At 39.8% G+C, this 20,707-nt stretch overlaps 1 protein-coding gene across 1 annotated transcript in view; it reads right to left on the minus strand.

Moving 5' to 3' along the window:
* NUP188 (nucleoporin 188) overlaps nt 1–20,707 on the minus strand; it is a 55,235-nt gene that overhangs the window by 21,010 nt on the left and 13,518 nt on the right. Inside the window, exons 4-13 of the mRNA XM_047829631.1 lie at nt 19,119–19,203; nt 16,952–17,032; nt 16,416–16,460; nt 15,353–15,445; nt 14,602–14,721; nt 6,781–6,992; nt 4,950–5,064; nt 4,103–4,303; nt 3,105–3,194; nt 34–99 (exon numbers count right to left, since the gene is read on the minus strand). Coding sequence (XP_047685587.1) covers nt 34–99; nt 3,105–3,194; nt 4,103–4,303; nt 4,950–5,064; nt 6,781–6,992; nt 14,602–14,721; nt 15,353–15,445; nt 16,416–16,460; nt 16,952–17,032; nt 19,119–19,203 — 1,108 coding nt within the window. The remainder of the gene's footprint in view (nt 1–33; nt 100–3,104; nt 3,195–4,102; nt 4,304–4,949; nt 5,065–6,780; nt 6,993–14,601; nt 14,722–15,352; nt 15,446–16,415; nt 16,461–16,951; nt 17,033–19,118; nt 19,204–20,707) is intronic.

The raw sequence follows: 20,707 nt of genomic DNA on the forward strand, positions 1-20,707 counted from the left end.
ATCTTATAGCATAATTCCCTCTGACACACTTACTGTTCCCCAGAATAGTTCTGGAAGAGAAGGATCTGCCAGGACTTCACATGCTGTGTCAATTACATCCTGTTGGGGGACGGGGAAGAAAATAGCTTAGTTTCCGTAGCTGACGCAGTCCTATCTCTTTTACTGTATCTCTGTTCAAATCAAAACACCAACAATATTTCCACATACTAGGTCAGAAAGAACTGTGGGTTTAAAAAGATTACACCCCATCTAGGGTGTACATTATGCCTGTTGTATGGTGTTAGACAAGTGAACCTCTCTGAACTTCAAAATCTTTAGCTATAAAATGGCGACAGTATTATCTGCCTCATAGCACCGCTCTGAGGACGGAAGAGGACAATGTGTACAGAAGCGGACCGTAAACTGTAAACATTAAGGTGCTAGTAAAGGTGAGGTGCAACTAGGCTAGGCTGAACTGTTCTCCTAGAGGGCAACAGTGGCTCTTCAAGTTTTTAACCCTCAGCACCTAGCACAGAGCCTGGCACACACTGAGAATGATTTCTTTAAAAAACCCAAGTGCTAGGACTCTCACATCCTTGGTATGTTAATACCAATCCTCCCACTACATACATTGAGGTCCACATGGGACCAGAATTTTGGCAAAGGATGCAAAGCTCATGCTATGCCCCTGGAACTTTGGAAATGGAGTCCTCCAATGAACACCAATTTCTTTTCTAATGATAATAAATTTTCAGTTTCTGCAACTTCACCAATTCCTTCAATTTCCAAAACAAGTCATTAAAAAAATGAATACAAAGACTTAGTTATAAAGAACTCCTCAAACAGCACTCTCCACTGAAAGGAACCAGGCTTCCTTAGAGAAATGGCGGATTCCAGGTCTGGGGTGAGAATCTTGTAAGATAATCCTACAACAGTGTGTCATACCCGAAAGCAACAGAGCTATCAAAATACATAAGAGCAGTGCAGGACAGATAGAGGGGCTCTTCTGAAAGAGTTCTTAATGGCCAAAGATGCGTAATTTGAGCCTAAGAATAGTAACAGCATTAGATTAAAACAGAGCTAACACATTTATACCCATGAGTTCACCATGACATATAAAAACTTAGAAACCTCATTAGCCACCTTTACAGGAGGGTAGGGAAAATTAGTAAATATAGGAAAACAAGCAAGCACAGTACTCTATACCAGAGTATCGGATAGTACTGAGAACAAAAATTATTTGAAGTATAACTGACATATTACATTAGTTTTAGGTGTACAACATAACAACTTAATATTTGCATATACTGTGAAACAAATTTTTTATAGCAATGTTCCAACCAATAAATAAGATAGAATAGTGCCATTTTGTAACTCCTAAGGAACTAATGGATCTAGACCATCATTATCTAGACAATGATGTGGCTTGGGTCCACTACAGTGCAAAGCACAGGTGACTAAAACTTGACAGAGTTACCAACCCATAACATGTGGACCTTATTTATTTAGATCCTGATCCAAACACACAAACTTATAACAAATTTATGACATTTACGAGTTAACTAGACATTTAAATTCTGACTTGATATTTAAAGATACAGGAGCACCTGGGTGGCTCAGTCGGTTAAGCGTCCGACTTCAGCTCAGGTCATGATCTCACGGTTTGTGGATTCGAGCCCTGCTTCGGGCTCTGTGCTTACAGCTCGGAGCCTGGAGCCTGCTTCGGATTCTGCGTCTCCCTCTCTCTCTCTGTTCCTCTCCTGCTCATTCTCTGTCTCTCTCTGTCTCTCAAAAATAAACGTTTAAAAAAATTTTTTTTTAAAGATACGGCTTGTTAGTTATGGTACTGGCTGTAAAGTTTTACTAACTCCTCTTCTGGTTCATCGAAAATTCATAGATGAAACTTATGTCAGGGATGTGCTTCAAAATAATCAAGGAGGGAAAGAGCACCAAGATCTGCTGTGAGTTGATAATTTGGAAGCTGGTAATAAGATTGTTTAGGAGTCTGAAGTTTGAAATGTTTCAGGGTTTTGGTTTTTTTAATGTTTATTTAGTTTTTGAGAGAGACAGAGCACGAGTGGAGAGGGGGGAGACAGAATTGGAAGCAGGCTCCAAGTTCTGAGCTGTCAGCACAGAGCCCGACGTGGGGCTTGAACTCACAAACCATGAGATCATGACCTGAGCCGAAGTCAGACACTCAACTGACTGAGCCACCCAGGTGCCCCTGAAATGTTTCAGGCTTTAAAAATATTGTAGAAGAATATTTTATTAGCACCCACAGATGTCTGGGACTGATGCACCATTCCAAAATGAGATTAAAAAGCAGTATGTACGTTGTGATTCCAGTTTTAGAGACAAATGGTTATATATTTTTTTTTTTAATTTTTTTTTTCCAACTTTTTATTTATTTTTGGGACAGAGAGAGACAGAGCACGAACGGGGGAGGGGCAGAGAGAGAGGGAGACACAGAATCGGAAACAGGCTCCAGGCTCCGAGCCATCAGCCCAGAGCCTGACGCGGGGCTCGAACTCACGGACCGCGAGATCGTGACCTGGCTGAAGTCGGACGCTTAACCGACTGCGCCACCCAGGCGCCCCTAATGCGTTCTCTTCTAAACATTTTCTGCATATATATGTTAAAAATATAACCATTTGGGGCGCCTGGGTGGCGCAGTCGGTTAAGCGTCCGACTTCAGCCAGGTCACGATCTCGCGGTCCGTGAGTTCGAGCCCCGCGTCAGGCTCTGGGCTGATGGCTCGGAGCCTGGAGCCTGTTTCCGATTCTGTGTCTCCCTCTCTCTCTGCCCCTCCCCCGTTCGTGCTCTGTCTCTCTCTGTCCCAAAAATAAATAAAAAGTTGGAAAAAAAAAAAAAAAAAAAAGAAGGGAACGCATTATAATATTAACAGAAGTTGTCCTGTGTGGTGGGATTATACTTTTTTCTTTTTATCAGCACCTTCTGATTTTTCTATCATTCATATGTATCATATATAATACAATAAGTGCGAAGAAACAGCAATAAACAAGTGAACACCAGCGGTATGTGGGTGTGTGCTGTATCAGCTCCAAAGGGGTATCTTAGGGACATGACTGCAATGCCAGAAAGTCTCACAGGAACCAGGTACTAACCTGCTGGTTGCCCAGCGTGTGCAGCTCCAGCGAGGTGAGAACGAAAGAGAGCAGTCCATACACACACATGCACGCGGTGCTGGTGGTACACTGCAATGGCAAAGGAGTCAGTGAACAATTCTGAATAACAAGTCTTCCCCCGCAGCTTCGGCATAATCCTAGCACATTAATCAGGTCTCTATAAACAAATGGAAGAGAATCCAAGGCTTTATAATTCTTCCGATTTAGTTCCAAGATCAGGAAGGCGAGGGGGAGAAATGAAAAAGCAGGAACCATAAATATCACAACATAGCCAAGAATACAATCGGAAAAGGAACCATTCTCAAAATGATCAGTTTTGTGGGGAAGAAAACCACACCCAGTCTAGAAAAGAGGATAAAGGGTCTCTACGCGCTGGTATGAATGCAGCAGGCTGAACTATCACCAAGATAAATGAACCAATGCCAACCAGTGGTGCCTGCCGGCCGAGGTTTCCTGTTAGTGTGTCACAACAAGCTGACAACAGTGCCTCTGAAATTAAGCCCAAACACTAGCCTCAAGAGAACAGCTAATACATCCTGCTACAGTTGAATGACGAAGCTCCCCAAAAAAGATTTTTCCAGTCAAAACGGCCAAAGCTATCTTCCAGATTACCGTACTGGCATAGTATCCTATACTGGCAGGCAGAGTCAGACACTGTGGGTTCAAACTGTATCTACCACTAGTTGGTGGTTATTGTTCTTGTGAACAAATTACATCTCCCTGAGTCTCAACTTCTTAATATGTAAAACAGGATGAAAATTCCTAGTGCAAATAAGCGTTATAAGGATGAAATAAAGTAACGTATAGAAAGCGCTAAGCACAGTGTCTAGTCATAGCAGATGCTCTACAGAGTTGGAAACACCACCATCATTATCCACGTCACTACTACAATTATCATTACTACTATCATGATTCATGAACGAGCTTCTCCCCTGCTCTCTGCTCATCTGCTCAAATACCAACAGCCCGAGCCTCACATCATTTCCCCCACTGGCCAGCGAGCGGAGCAGTCGGGTCAAGTACTGAAATACGTTCAGCTGGATGGCTGTGCCGCCTATCTTTCGGACAACGCTGCTGGTCTCTTCTGGATGCAGGGTGTGACGGAGAAGAGCCCAGGCCAAAAGCACTGGGGCATGGTGTGGAATGTCCCCGAAGGTCAACATCAAACGGTCCATATCCTGATGAAAAGAAAAAACAAAATCTGTGTCGCTAAAACAAAGGGTCAGAGCCCCAGATGGGACCCTCTGTCACATGCAGTAAGTCTTACAACTGCCCAGTGGCCCCTTGCCCCATTTGGGTACGTACTCCTCCCCACCCCCCAGCCACCTCACTTATAAACCCTTCCGCTACTCTTCCCTGTGCCCACACTTCGTTTCTTCTGACTGTAAGTAGTCGAATGTAACGTTGTAAAATACATGTTCAAGTGGAACTTTCTTTAGAAAATTTCCCAATCCTTCTTTAACTTTTCCTGATCTTTCCCCATTTTGTATCTAACCATCGCATCTCAACGTGCTTTCCCTTTGATCTTCCTGCACAAGCTCCATAAATGAAGACGCGCCCCAAGGTTCTGTCCCTGGGGCCTCTTTTTTTCCTGATGCCATCTCTCTGAGTGACTCCACTCATTCTCACAGATTCGACTATCACCTATGTGATAGCAACTATCACCAAAACCTGAGATTTCTTCCAGATCCAGTTAACTTCTTAACAATGTAGGACCTCTAATTCCACAAGGAAAATTTCAAGGGGCAGTACAGTTGAAGGGTTAAAAACATACTCCTAAGTCTAAACTGTCTTCAAAGAGAAATGCAGCTATTCCAAGTTCACCTGACAAATAAGCCCGTCCTGGGCAAACTGGTGCAGTTCTCTTCTGTCATCCAAAGCACACTTATGCAAGGATTCAATATCCATGCCTTCCACCAGGATAAGGGCACTGAAGTAGCTGGAAAGGAAAATGGTATCATGATGTCACATGTGCTACTTTGAACCTTGAAGGAGAATAAGGTGAAATGCAAGATGCTTTAATATCAAAAAAATTATTTTTTTTCAAAAAAAATTATTAATGGGTTTTTGTGCTTTTTTTTTCATACTAAGTCTTCTAAACTCAGTATGTATTTTACACTTCCAGCACACCTCAGTTTGACCAGCCACATTTTTTTTTTTATTTAAGTAACCTCTACACCCAACATGGGGCTCGAACTCATGACTGACCCCAAGATCAAGAGTCACATGCTCCACCCACCAAGCCAGCCAGGAGTCCCTCGACCAGCCACATTTAAAGTTCCTGACAGTCATGTGAGGCTTGTGCCTGCCAAAGCACAGATCAGGACTGGAAGTTTCTACAGCCACCAATTACATCTGACCCAGATAAACCATCTCACGACTCAGGTGTGTATCTTTGTTCACAGAGGAAACAGGCCTCAAAACGGGGATATATATCCGTTCTAACCACGATAACATCATCCTTTTTGTTAAATGCAGCTGAATCTCCTCCTCACTGACACAGATGCAAACAGGCAGCTCACCCCAGAGATTGTACCAAGAGCAGGTTAAGAAAAGGCTCCACATCACGGATAACCCGAGAAAGGCAAACCAGTGCACCAAAGGGATCAAACTGAGGGGGGCGATAGATAATATCAAGGGTTTGCAAGGTTGTGGGGAAACTGGTTCTCTCCTCCCACTGTCGGTGGAACTGTAAATTGGTACAGGCTTTGTGGAAAACAATTTGGCAACAGATATTTTATAATACAAAGGCACATACCCTTCAACCCAACAATTACATTTCTAGGTCTTTATTTTAGAGTTGTACTCATCCAGATGCACAGAGAGGCTTATAAAGAATGTTCTTTATAAGCATTATTTGGAATGTGCAAAATAGCTAACTGCCTACCATTAGTGAACCATGAAATAAACATCCATACCATGTATTAATATGCAGCAGCTAAGAAGAACATCCTGAGATGAAAGAGTTCCAGGACATCTAGTTATGTGGAAAATTTAGTTGTAAAAGCATATACCATTTATGTCAATAAACATCAACAATGTATTTTCTTTTAACGTTTATTTATTTTTGAGACAGAGAGAGACAGAGCATGAACGGGGGAGGGGCAGAGCGAGAGGGAGACACAGAATCGGAAACAGGCTCCAGGGTCTGAGCCATCAGCCCAGAGCCCGATGCGGGGCTCGAACTCACGGACCGCGAGATCGTGACCTGGCTGAAGTCGGACGCTTAACCGACTGCGCCACCCAGGCGCCCCAACAATGTATTTTCGTACATATGAAAAAAAGATGTGGCTCTATTCACTGCCATAAAATTCAAAGTCCGTAGATGAGGACTTCAAAGAGGGCAGGGGACACATCTGCCTTGTCACTGTCTTCTTAGCATTTGCACTGGCCTACCATTGACACTCACTACATTTTTTGTTGACTAGATGAACCTCTTAAGTGAAGATAGTAAAAGATGAGAATGGAATACGTATTTTGAGAAAACACGTCCCTCTCAGTCTCAGTCTTTACTCCCTGTAAGACTGGGAACGTGAAGCACATCCATCTGTTTCCCTACCCACTAAGTGAAAAGCGCATCTAGACTCTCCCCTCACCCATTCACAGGAACTAGAATATCAATGTTCTAAACACTGCACAAGTTCAATAGACTTACCCAATCCTATCCACAAAAGGGTCCATGGTCTCATCCACCAGGTGCCTGTTGGTCTGCCTACTACCAAATCCTTGCTCTTTAAACATCTTGGTTAATGCCAACAGGTCACTAGGTGCCATCTCAAAGTATGCATAATAAAGGAAAATAATTTCTAGCAGCATGGACTGTTCCCGAAGGCACTGAACAAACCAGCGAGATACCTGGCGCTCAGTCTGCACAATGAAGGAAAAATGGGAAAAATAAAGTCAGATTTTAAAACATAAAACATTTTAAAGTTACTTTTATTAGATAATACATTTATAAGAATAGAGTAAAAAAAAAAAAGTCTCCCTCTTTGTTAAATATTAAGGATCTATTAAAAGATTACAGAAAAAGATTTTGGAAGCGACACCAAAAAGTCTGCCTCCCTACAATTCCCACTGCCCAGTCATCCAAACCTGTCCCTAGAGGCAACCACTGTCAGAGGTTTTTGTCTTTCCTTCCAGTAATATGCCACACACTCCTTCTTTCATTCTACAGTCTGTCTACCCACCTACCTACCTATGCATCCAACCATCCATCTCTAAACCAAATACACTATACAAACTGTTCTGCACCTTCCTCTTTTCACTTAACAATGTATCTTAAAGATTATTTCCTCTAATAGTACATTAAGAATTTTCTTATTTTTCATTATCAGTCCCCTCATCATTTTTTAAAGTTGCAAAGCACTCCACCACATGGAAATGCCATATTTATTTGTTTGTGTGGCCATAATTTATTTTACCCAGCTCCCTTGGATGTACAAACAAGTGTTGGTGAAGATGTGGGGAAAAACAAACCCTTGTGCACTGTTGGTGGGAATCCAAATTGGTGCAGCCACTGTGGAAAATAGTATCAAGTTTCCTCAAAATATTAAAAAAACACAAAATACCGTATGATACAATAATTCCACTGCTGGGTATTTACCCAAAGAAAATGCAAACACTAATTGAAAAAGATACATGCACCCCTATGTTTACTGCAGCGTTATTTACGATAGCCAAGATATAGAAGCAAACTAAGTGTCCTTCTTAGATGATAGATGTGGTACACACACACTCATGCGTGTGCACATGCAATGGAACACTACAGAGCCACAAAAAGGATGAGATCTTGCCACTTGCAACAACATGGATGGACCCAGAAGGCACTATGCTGAGTGAAATAAGTTAGAGAAAGACAAATACCATGTGATTTCACTCATATCTGGAAACTAAGAAACAAAACAAATGAAGAAGAAACATACAAAAAGCAGAATGAGACCTGTAAATACAGAGACAAACTGATGGTTGCCAGAGGGGAGGGGTTGGGGAGATGGGCAAAATGGGTGAGGGGAGTGGTAGATACAGGCATCCAGTTATGGAATGAATAAGTCATGGGAATAAACACAGAGTAGAAAATATAGTCAATGATATAATAACACTGTGTGGTAACAGATGATAGCTACACTCGTGGTGAGCACAGCAAAACATGCTGAGACGTTGAATCACGATGCTGTACACCTGAAACTTATGTAACATTGTGTGTCAACCAGACTCCCAAAAATTAAAATAAATAAATAAAACCAATGTACAACTGACAGACCAGACAAAAAAACTGGCAAAACCACAGAACTAAATAATCTTGACCCGACTGGTATTTTGCACAATCATACCCAACTACTTCCGAATACACATTCTTTTATGTGTTCGTGGTACACTCACCAAGATATGTCATATAATGGGCCATAACCCACGGGACAGTAAATTTTAAAAGACCAAAATGGGGGCATCTGGGTGGCTCAGTCGGTTAAGCATCCGACTTTGGCTAAGGTCATCTCACAGTTCTTGTGTTCGAGTCCCCCTTTGGGTGAGCTTGGGCCCATTTTGGGCTCCTCGCTGACAGTGCAGAGCCTACATAGGATTCTCTCTTTCTCTCCCCCCCGCCCCCCCCCCCACTGCTCGCTCACTCATGTCCTCTCTCTCTCTAAAACAAAAAATAAAAAGATCAAAATGATACAAAATATGTTCTTTGATCATAATGGAGTCAAATTAAAAATCAATAAGATATCTAAGAAAACATCCAATGTTTGGAAATTAAACAACACACTCTAAATAATACAAGGGTCAAAGGAAATCACAAGGGAAATTAGAAACTATTTTGAACTGAATGATAGTGAAAATCCAACATACCAAATTTTTAGGATATGGCAAAAAGCAATACTTAAAGCAACATTTATAGTTATTTATTAGGAATGTTCTAAAATCTGTTCTCTAAGTTCCTTTTTTTTTTTTAAATTTTTTTTTTTTTAATGTTTATTTATTTTTGAGACAGGGAGAGACAGAGCATGAACGGGGGAGGGTCAGAGAGAGAGGGAGACACAGAGTCCGAAACAGGCTCCAGGCTCTGAGCTGTCAGCCCAGAGCCCGACACGGGGCTCGAACTCAGACTGCGAGATCATGACCTGAGCCGAAGTCAGACGCTTAACCGACTGAGCCACCCAGGCGCCCCTCTAAGTTTCTATCTTAAAAATTAGGAAAAGAATGTGGCACCTGGGTGGCTCAGTCGGTTAAGTGCCCCATTCTCTCTCTTTTTTTTAATGCTTATTTATTTTTCATAGAGTGAGCAGGCACACATGCACATGAGCAGGGGAGGGGCAGAGAGAGAAAGAGAGAGAGGACAAAGGATCTAAAGGAGGCTCCGTGCTGACAGCAGAAAGCCCAGATTCAGGACTCAAACTCACAAACCATGAGATGGTTACCTGAGCCGAAGTCAGACACTTAACTGACTGAGCCACTCAGGCACCCCAAGCATCTCACTCTTGATTTCAGCTCAGGTCATGATGTTCCAGTTGTGAGATTGAGCCCCATGTCAGGCTGCACGCTGAGCATGGAGCCTTTTTAAGATTCACTCTCTCTGTCCCTCTGCTCCCTCCCCCGCTTGTACACTCTCTCTAAAATTAAGAAAATAAAAATTAAAAAAGATTAAAGGAAAATATTTACAAAAAAATATTTTTCAGAAATATTTTAAAATAAAATATTTAAGAATAAATTTTAAAAAATGTGGAATATGTGAATACTGAAAATAAAACCTTACTTAGGTATATTAAACAAGATATACTAAATGAAGAGATATACCCGGTTCATGGATCAGAAGACTTAATAACATTATTAAGATGGCAATTCTCCTCAAATTGATTTATGGAGTCAACAAAATTCTGACTAAAATCCTAGAAAGCATTTTTTTTTGGAAGAAAGAGACAAGCTAATTCTAAAGTTGCTGTGGAAAAGTAAAGGACTAGATAGTCAAAACATTTTTAAGAAGAATGAGGTTGAAAGAATTACACTACCTAATTTTAAGATTTACTAATAAAACTATCTTAATCAAGACAGTGTGATATTAATGTAAAGACAGATGTAGAGTTCAATGCATCAGAGGTAGATACACATTTTATGATCAACTGATTTGTTTACAAAGATGCCAAGATAATCCAATGGGAAAAGACAAGTCTTTTCAATAAATGGCACTGGGAGAAGATCTCTGTATGGGGGAAAAAAATTAATCCCATCCCTTACCTCAACACCATACACTATTTTAACTAAAAAGTAATTACTGAAGTAAATAAATGTGCTAAAAATATTACACTTCTAAAAGAAAACAAATAAAATGTGACATCAGGTTAAGCAAAGATTGTTTTTTAAGTTTATTTAAGAGAGAGAGAGAGAGAGAAAGAGAAGAGAGAGAATCCTAAGCAGGCTCCTCGCTATCAGCACTCAGCCCCACTTGGGGCTTGATCCCACAAACTGTGAGATCATGACCTGAGCTGAAACCAAGAGGCAGTCAGACGCTCAGCTGACTGAGCCACCCAAGTGCCCCTAAGCAAAGAGTTCTTCAAACAAGGCCCAAAAGGCAAGAATCCGAAGAGAAAGAGACTGATAAAACAGATTTTATCAAAATTTAAGTTTGGTCTTAAGACAGTTTAGGTGAAAAAAAAAAAGGAAAAAGAAAAAGAAAGAAAGCCATAAAGTGAGAGAAAATATTTGTAAAACATTTACCTGTCAAATGGCTTGTCTTCAGAATACATCGAGAACTTTTTCTTTATGTTTATTTATTTATTTATTTTTGAGAGAAAGTGAGTGAGCATAAGCAGGGGAGGGGCAAAGAGAGAGGCAGACACAGATTCTGAAGCAGGCTCCAGGCTCTGAGTTGTCAGCACAGAACCCAATGTGGGGCTCAAACCCATGAATCGTGAGATCATGACCTGAGCCGAAGTCAGACGCCCAACTGACTGAGCCACCTGGGTGCCCCTACATTGAGAACTCTTAAAATTCAGTAAGACAAATAACCCAGTAAGACCATGGGAGCAAAGATTGGATAAACACTTCAACAAAAATATAAGCAAATAAGCATGTAAAAAGATGCTCAACATCACTAGTCATGTGGGAAACACAAATTAAAACCACAATGAGATACCACTACACATCTATTAGATGTTTAAAATTAAAATCAGAGAGCCAAAGCATAAGAGACTCTTAAAAACTGAGAACAAACTGAGGGCTGATGGGGGGTGGGAGGGAGGGGAGGGTGGGTGATGGGTATTGAGGAGGGCACCTGTTGGGATAAGCACTAGATGTTGTATGGAAACCAATTTGACAATAAATTTCATATATTTTTTAAAAAATTAAATTAAATTAAATTAAATTAAATTAAATTAAATTAAAATCACTGACCTTACCAAGTGTTGGTGTAGATATGGAAGAGAATGAGTTCTCAAAAATGCTGTGACAAATGGAAAATGGTAGCAGCGCCTGGGTAGCTCAGCCGGTTAAGTGTCCACCTCTTGATTCCAACTCAGACCATGATCTCACAGTTTGTGAGATGGAGCCCTGCGTCGGGCTCTGTGCTGACTACATGGAGCCTGCCTGGGGTTCTGTCTCTCCCTCTCTCTCTGCCCCTCCCCTGCTTGCACACACATGCTCACTCTCTCTCAAAATAACTTTTAAAACTTAAAAAAAAAAAAAAAAAAGAACGGAAAATGGTACAGACCCTATGGAAAGCAGTTTGCCGATACCTTATAAAGACAAAAATACACACTTACAATGTGACCCAACAACCCAACTCCCAGATATTTATTTATCCAAGAGAAATGAAAACCTACATCCTATCCATAAAAAGACCTGCATGTTACTGTTCACTGCACATTACTCATTACTGCCAAAAAACAGAACTCAAATATGTACCAAATGATAAATGGATAAACAAAATGTGGTATATATCCATATAATGAAATAACATTCAACCACAAGTAGGAATGAAGTATTATTACATGAATATGACCTGGATAAATCTCAAAAACAGTATGTTAGTGAAAGAAGCCAAACAGAAAAGACTCTGTATATATTATATGGTTCTATTTACATGAAATTCTAGAAAAGGCAAAATTATATTAACAGTGACACCTATAAATGTTTAAAAACAAAAAACAAAAAACTATAGTAACGGAAAGCAGATTAGTAGTTGTCTGGGGCCAGAGGTCACAGATTGACCATAAACTTTCTAGAGGAGACAGAAATATTCGATATACTGACATGCATACAACTACATACAATTGTCAAAACCATACACTTAAAATCAGTGAATTTTATTGGATGGAAATTATACCTGAATAGAGCTGGGGGGTGGGGGATGCTACCAATTTGTCATTACACAAGTCGTTTCACACACGTATGGATGTATTTATAGGATAAACTCTTAAACTGGAACTGCTAAGGGGCACCTGGGTGGCTCAGTTGGTTAAGCATCCAACTTCGGCTCAGGTCACGATCCCATGGCTTGTGAGTTTAAGCCATGCATCAAGCTCTCTGCTGTCAGCATGGAGCCTGCTTCAGATCCTGTCTCCCTCTCTCTCTTCCCCTCCCCTGCTCGCTCTCTCTCTCTCTCTCTCTCTCTCTCTCAAAAATAAACATTAAAGGAAAAAAAAAACAAAACTAGAACTGCTAGGTCAAGAAATACGTGCCTTTCAATTTTTAAGTATTTTCATAATATTTTCCATTAAAAAAGGACTGTTTATACAGCAAAATATGAGCACCCATTATCCCATCCCATGGGCAAGAGTGTTGCCACATGAATTTGTTCATTGCCTTGCCCTGTTTTTCTATTGAGTCTTAGTGATTTCGAGTTCTTTCTATTTTAAGAACCCAATATGAGTTTGTCTTGACTTTGTTTACTGCGCTATTTTTGTTTTTGACTTTTCTGCCTTGCAAGTTTTTGATTTGATGTTTATAATTATTTTTCTTTTATGGCTTCTGAATTTTACTTTAAAAAGTCTTCTCCACTCCAAAATAAAACACGAGAACAAAACCCACCTCCCATGTTTTCTTTCTAATACGTTTATAGTTAATTTTTTTTTTAAGTAAACTATATGCCCAATGTGGGGCTCGAACTCATGACCCCGAGCAAGATTCACATGTTCCACCAACTGAGCCAGCCAGGCACCCCTATAGTTTTTTTTTTTCAATTTAATATATATATATATATTTTCAATTTAAATCATCTACGTGATTTTCTTTTGGTAGAAGATAGAAGATAGAGTTTATTTTTCCTCCCCAAGGCTATCCGGTAGTTCAACACCATTTATTGAAAAATACAACATTTCCCACTGATTGAAATGCCACCTTTATCATATGCTAACTCAGCATTTGGGTCTATAGCCAGATGTTCTATTATGCTCTATTTATAAGTCTATTTATTCATATGTCAATGCCATGCTTTAAATTACTGTAATGGTAATTATCTAACAAAAGTAATTTTCCTTTTTCACAAATTTCCTGACTATTCTTACTTATTTTTCATATGACTTTTAGAATCAGCTCGTTCAGTTCCAAAATAAAAGGCAAAACAAACACTTATTTGTATTTGTTTGTTTGTTTGTAGGGATTACACTAAATTTATAGGTTGGGGTGCCTGGGTGGCTCAGTCAGTTAAGCGTCTGACATCAGCTCAGGTCATGATCTCACAGCTCATGAGTTCAAGCCCCATGTCGGAATCCGTGCTGACAGCTCAGAGCCTGGAGCCTGCTTCAGATTCTGTGTCTCCCTCTCTGTCTCTGCCCCTCCCCCACTCATGTGTGCTCTCAAAAACAAAAATTTTTAAATATTAAAAATAAATAAAATTATAGGTTTATATAAGAAAAACTGACACTTTTATGGTGCTGTCTTTATATTCAAGAATGCAGTGTGTTTCTCCATTCAGTTATGACTTTTTTATACCCTTTATAGAATTTTAAAGTTCTCTTCAGTTAGATTTTGGATGGCTGCATGCTTATTCCTAAGAAATTTATGCTTTTATGGCTATTGTAAATGGGCCCTTTACCACTATTAAATATTTTCAATAGTTACTATCCATGTTTTAGTTACGTTGTTTTAATAACCATGTATTATTTTCAAAACAAAAAAGATCATGTTCTAATTTATAAATGCTTTATGATTTAGGATAAAATAGACTAGTGTCACATACTTAACAGATAATGATAATAAAGAGGATGAAATCTTGAATTTAGAGTTCCATTAACAACTAAGGGAAGATTTTAGGTAAGAACAGAAAGTAAATTAACTGAATAGACAAAGTCAAGTGAAAACGCCCAGAATTAAGTACCATTACTTAGAGTCATCAATATTTTGATCCATGACATATTTAAACTTTTTGGAAGAAAGATAATCTATAAATGTTATAAGTTAATAAATGAATAATTTAACTTAGAGCTCTATACACAAGGGTATACCATTCTTATAAGAGTTACAGGAGGGCCCGGTAACCACATACCATGAGGTTTCCATGTGTCTCCCAAGTTGGTGCTTCAGTTTTATAAAGCTCTTCGAACTGCTGTCTGTATTTTGTGACTAGTTCCTTCTCCAATTTATCAACACAGTCTGCATATTCAACCTTAAAAAAAAACAAACCCTCAGAGTAACTTATACCTACAGTAAAAGGTTAATATTCAAATGAATGCAAATATGAATAATATAACATTTTTCAAAAGTATTGAATTTTAGGGGCGCGTGGGTGGCTCAGTTAAGCATCCGACTTCAGCTCAGGTCACGATCTCGTGGCTCATGGGTTCAAGCTCCACATCGGGCTCTGCTGACAGCTCAGATCCTGGAGCCTGCTTCAGATTCTGTCACCCTTTCTCTCTGCCCCTCCCCTGCTCACACTCTGTTTCTCTCAAAAATAAACAAACATTAAAAAAAAATAATAATAGGGGCGCCTGGGTGGCGCAGTCGGTTAAGCGTCCGACTTCAGCCAGGTCACGATCTCGCGGTCCGTGAGTTCAAGCCCCGCGTCGGGCTCTGGGCTGATGGCTCAGAGCCTGGAGCCTGTTTCCGATTCTGTGTCTCCCTCTCTCTCTGCCCCTCCCCCGTTCATGCTCTGTCTCTCTCTGTCCCAAAAATAAATAAATGTTGAAAAAAAAAATGTTTAAAAAAAAAATAATAATAATAAATAAATAAATAATGAAAAAATAAAAGTATTGAATTTTATAGGATAAAGAAAAACCAAGAGGACTAAATGGGCTTACCCTATAGGGGTGTCTTTCATCTTGGAAATAAGTGAGAAGGTGTAAGACACAACGAAGAATACAGGTTCTTTCTTCATAGTAATAATCTGCAATCTGGGAAGAACCCAAAGATGCAAAATCATTTACTGACCTTTACACAGAAGACACTCAATTTTAAATTTATTGATAAGAAGATCACTTAAAGATATGAATGGAAGGGGCGCCTGGGTGGCTCAGTCGGTTAAGCATCCGACCACTTCACTCAGGTCATGATCTCGTGGTTCGTGAGTTTGAGCCCCGCGTCGGGCTCTGTGATGGCAGCTCAGAGCCTGGAGCCTGCTTCAGATTCTGTGTCTCCCTCTCTCTCTGCCCCTCCCCCGCTCATGCTGTCTCCCTCTGTCTCAAAAATGAATAAACACTAAAAAAAAAAAAAAAAAAAGATATGAATGGAAAAGTCTGACTTCTACAAGCAATCACAGAAATGGAAAGTTTGTGTTAGGCCAAAAGAAAGCAAAAGAACTTCATGAAATAGGATAAAAGTCAAGTCCCTCAAGATAAAAGAAATTCTATAAAAATATAAACAAGTTTTCTAGCATGACTTCTCAGAGCTTTCAAATAACACACAATGCTGTAACTGACAGGCCAAATAAATGAAAACAAATATAAAAATAACCCTCGTATATGTCCTAACTGCTTGTTACTAATGTACTTATTCTCAATAAACACCAAAAATAGTCAAATTCCACTTTATATGACATCCTCAATGCGAAGGTTGATTTGGGGGGTAGGAGGAGATAAAGGAATAAAAAAATATAAATTAATATTCTTGCATTTAGACTGAGAGGAAAACTACGCATGAACCAGTTTTCATCCCCAGTAACCAAAGAATCTCCTTTGGAAAAGGTCTCAGCTGGGTCCAGTGGATAAAAGCTTCTTGTTTCACAGTGAGTTACTAAGCTACTTCACTGAGGCCTCAATGCTTCCCCAGCAAAACACTCAAAAGCCAGCAATGCCCAGGAGAACAAGGTCAAGAAGCCATCACCCAATTTCACATCAAAGAATGAAAACAGTGACTACTACTAACCTTCAGGATTAAGGCCTGGCTCTGCCTCTCGTCTTGCAGTACCGTCTGAAGGAAAAAAGAAGTCAAGAAGCCATCGTATAAGCAAAGCTCAATTAACAAAGAAAAAGATAAACATCTTCACCTCACCCTTCAAGATTATAACTGCCCATTCATTTCTGGACACATTTTTTACCTACACGTATCCAAATGTGTACTCAAATCCCCGCCCCCTCCCCTCGACTCCACTTGCTCATATGTAGAATGTTGGGTTAGAGAGGCGAGATACCGTACCAGGTGGTTCTCAGCTCTGATGTCCTGAGACTCTATGATTAACATGTCAGTCTTTGACTTCTCCGGCACCCCCCCCACCCCCCGCCCAAGTCTGACAACAGACCTTAGTTGAAGTACATGCTTTTTAAGCCTTTAGAAAGTCTTTCCTGAGAATGACTGTATCTGACCACCTACCTGCTGCAAAGAACCACTACCAAAACCCTTCAACACCTAACACCAAGGAAAAGGACAAAGGCAGGAGAAAGCAGCTGGGCATAACTACAAACCTTTAGTGAGTCCCGAGTACCTCTATAATCCTCTTGAAGGTAACACTGGAGCAACTGCACACTCTGTTCTTCGTCAAGACCCTGAAATACAGAGGCCGTAAGTGAGGAACAGCCACGTCAGCTCAGAAAACACACAAAGGATGCACGACGTCCTAAAGGCTTATCCTCTAGAATGAATAAATATCCTCTAGAACTTGAATAAATAAAAAGCTTTTTTTTTTTTTTTTAACACAGAATAAACTCAGGTATTGATGCACATGCTGTCGGGGTGAGAAGAGAGGCCCAGGTTCATAGTAAATCCTTGCTCCTTGCTCCTTTGGAGCAAGTTGTGGAAACCGAAGTACAGGCAGACATTCCTGCTTCCAAAGGCATGATATGTCTCCCTCTCAGATGAACGACAACCAGGTACTGCCCCATCCTTTGATTTGCAGTCAATGAAAACTACTTCAGGTAAACAGAATTTTGGTTAGTTATTTATTCAGTCACAAGGACAGAATAACCTATACTCTGTTATCAATGGTGAGCTGACAAAAATGAAATAGTCCAAGTGTTTGGTGAAATTTGGTAAAAAGTTGAAATGTGGGGGTGTGTTACCAGACAGGGATTTCCGTGACAGAATACTGCTTGAATGTGCACAGGTCACTCAACAAGCACGGAGATAGGTCTGTGATTGATAGGTGAGGAAAAGAGGAAGGGAAAACAGACTGAAGAAATCACAGAAACCTCATTTCCTCTCTCTTCTCTCCACTTCCTCCCTCAAGCCGTCAGTCTCAAGGAGGAGTGTGTGTGAGAACTTCATGTTTTATATCTGTAAGTATTATAATGGCTCATTTATTATAATGAGCACACTAGGGAAGAGACAGTGATTGCCCACTACTAGTTTGAAATCTATCAAGAGTATTCAGAAAATATACAAATAGATGAAACAGGTAGAGGGCTGTGTGAATGGTGGGCATAAATAGCAACAGGTTTAACCACTCCTCCTGACACTGGACACATCAGTACTGCTTCTCAGCTTACAGATACTGGTTGTAAAACAATGTACACCTAATGTTTTGATCTATTTTAGACTAGGTTTTTAAAAATCATGTTTCAAATATAACGCTATATTTAAGCAGCCAAGTTGTCAATCAGTGGTAAAAGACACATAAGTGAAAAACACTGTAAATGGTGCTATGGACAAAATACCTAAACAAAAATCCTTTTAAAAGATTTCATAAAAGATGATAAGTTTACCCCAAATAGAAGAAAAAGAAGCCAGTGACTGACATGTAATTTACATGACGATCAAATTTACAACATCAGAAACAATTGTGCATATCTACCAAACAGTTAATACAGTAGCAGGCATCATCTGCGTTTCCAAAATAAAAAAAGAGGGGTGCCTGGGTAGCTGAGTCAAGTGAGCTTTCAACTTGGGCTCAGGTCACCACTCACAGTTCGTGGGTTTGAGCCCTGGCGTTGTGCTGACAGCGTGCAGCCTGTGCAGATTCTGTCTCCCTCTTTCTCTCTGCCCCTCCCCCACACGCTCTCTGTCTCAAAAGTAAACATTAAAAAAAGCAAGAAAATAAAAAGAAACAGCTACATATTTAAATACAATCTCAGGGCGCCTGGGTGGCTCAGTCAGTTAAGCAACCGACTTCAGCTCAGGTCATGATCTCACAGCCCGTGAGTTTGAACCCCGCATCAGGCTCTGTGCTGACAGCTCAGAGCCTGGAGCCTGCTTCGGAATCTGTGTCTCCCTCTCTCTCTGCCCCTCCCCCACTCATGCTCTGTCTCTCTCTGTCTCAAAAATAAAAAGAAACATTAAAAAAAAAATTTAAATACAATCTAGTCAATTTAAGGATCACCACACGCATGCTGAAGAAAACTCCAGTGCGTGCATGCATGTGTGTGCGTGTGTGCGTGTGTGTGTGTGTGTGTGTGTGTATAGTAAACATGTACACATATGGTAAACATATATATATATATAGTAAACAGGTCTGGCAACTTAATTTGTAGCTTTTTAGCAAGAAGAGTTGCAACTTGAATATATTTGAAACATAGTATGCTCAATTTAATCTCCAAAACAGAAATACACTGAATTTTCACTAACAATCACTAACAACAAAACAATGGACATCTGCAGTGCAGGTAGTAAACTGAGCCAGTGCTAATTTTTACTCACCAAAAACTTGCTGATTCTTAAACCCAGTTCCTTCAATGGTGAAGCCACATCTTTATTAGCTTTCACTTTTTCAGCTGAATTTGGACTATGAAAAGAACAATGAATCATTTCCTCATTCTCAATGACCCTCTCAGGATTTTAAACAAAAATGCTTACAGATATGTTTACAACAGACCTTTTCTTGCCCTTTAGGTGCCTACAAAATATACACGCAACCACAACTTCATCTCTACACATTTTATAACACAGAACTACTTATGCCTAAATAATAAATACAGTAAGTGTCTGTTACAAATTACAGTTATAATAAGAAATGTGGATATATTAAGTTGTATTATTCTTGATCCTTACAACTATCCTGAAAGGTAGATACTACTATCCCCATTTTACAAGTGGAATTACTAATACTCAGAAAGAATAAATAACTTACCAAAAATCCCACAGCTAATAAAAAGTGAAGGTGAAATTTAAAACCAGGTCTGTTAGTATACAAATACATATTGCCTAGCTGAGAGGGCCTAGAAGCTATAGCACCCCAGTAGCAGTGAGCACACCCAGCACCCAGATCTTGGTTTCTCATACCATTATCTTTTCTTTTTTTTTCTCATACCATTATCTAATAAAAGTTACCAAGACTCCTTAGAGAAACAGCTAACTCTACAGCTGGGGCGGGGAAAATAAAAGATGAGCCTGGAGCATCTTGTAATGTCAGAAAATAAGAAAATAATTCAGGGAAAAAAAAGGATGGAAAATGTCAAGATTACATAGAAGCCAACCTGAAAGAACTCCCAGTGACCAAAGCTAAAACAAAGTATAAACAAAGTATAAAATAAATATACATGTGCCCATGTAAATAAATAAATTAATACAGAGAAGGAAAAAACCTTCCTTAGAGAAGAAGTCCAAATAATACATATAGATGCTACTCCCTTCAGGAAGTAGAATTTAATTCCACTATACCCCCAGCTAGAAAGTGGGTTATGCTTAGTGACCCACTTCTAAAACAGAGTAGGGAAAGGAAAAACAATGACTTGACAGAAGAGAAACTTGGCAAATACTACCTTGCCCAAATGAGCAAGATCACCATCACCAGTGATTTCATGTGAATTACCACATCCTCTGTTATGGTTAAGAATGGTACTTCATTTCTGTGCATTCTTCCCCAAAACCCACAACTCCAATCTAATAATGAGAAAAACATGAGACAAATCCAAATTGAGGGCATTCTACAAAATACTTGACCAGTCCTCCTCAAAACTATTCAAGATGATGAAAATTAAGGAACGACTGAGGTGCTGTCACATCTAAGAGCTAAGGAGACATGACAACTAAATGCAACGTGAGATCCTGAATTGGATCCTAGAACAGAAAAAAGACATTAAAGGGAAAAAAAAAGTTAAATTCAAATAAAGGCTGACGTTTAAAAAAAAAAAAAAAGTCTGTCAGACCTCAAATCTCATGCTACTGACAAAGAAACTTTTGTCTTTAAAAAAAGAAAGTGGGGCGCCTGGGTGGCGCAGTCGGTTAAGCGTCCGACTTCAGCCAGGTCACGATCTCGCGGTCCGTGAGTTCGAGCCCCGCGTCAGGCT

The sequence above is a fragment of the Prionailurus viverrinus genome, chromosome D4 (assembly GCF_022837055.1).
Source record: "Prionailurus viverrinus isolate Anna chromosome D4, UM_Priviv_1.0, whole genome shotgun sequence".
In the NCBI taxonomy this organism is placed as follows: Eukaryota; Metazoa; Chordata; class Mammalia; order Carnivora; family Felidae; genus Prionailurus; species Prionailurus viverrinus.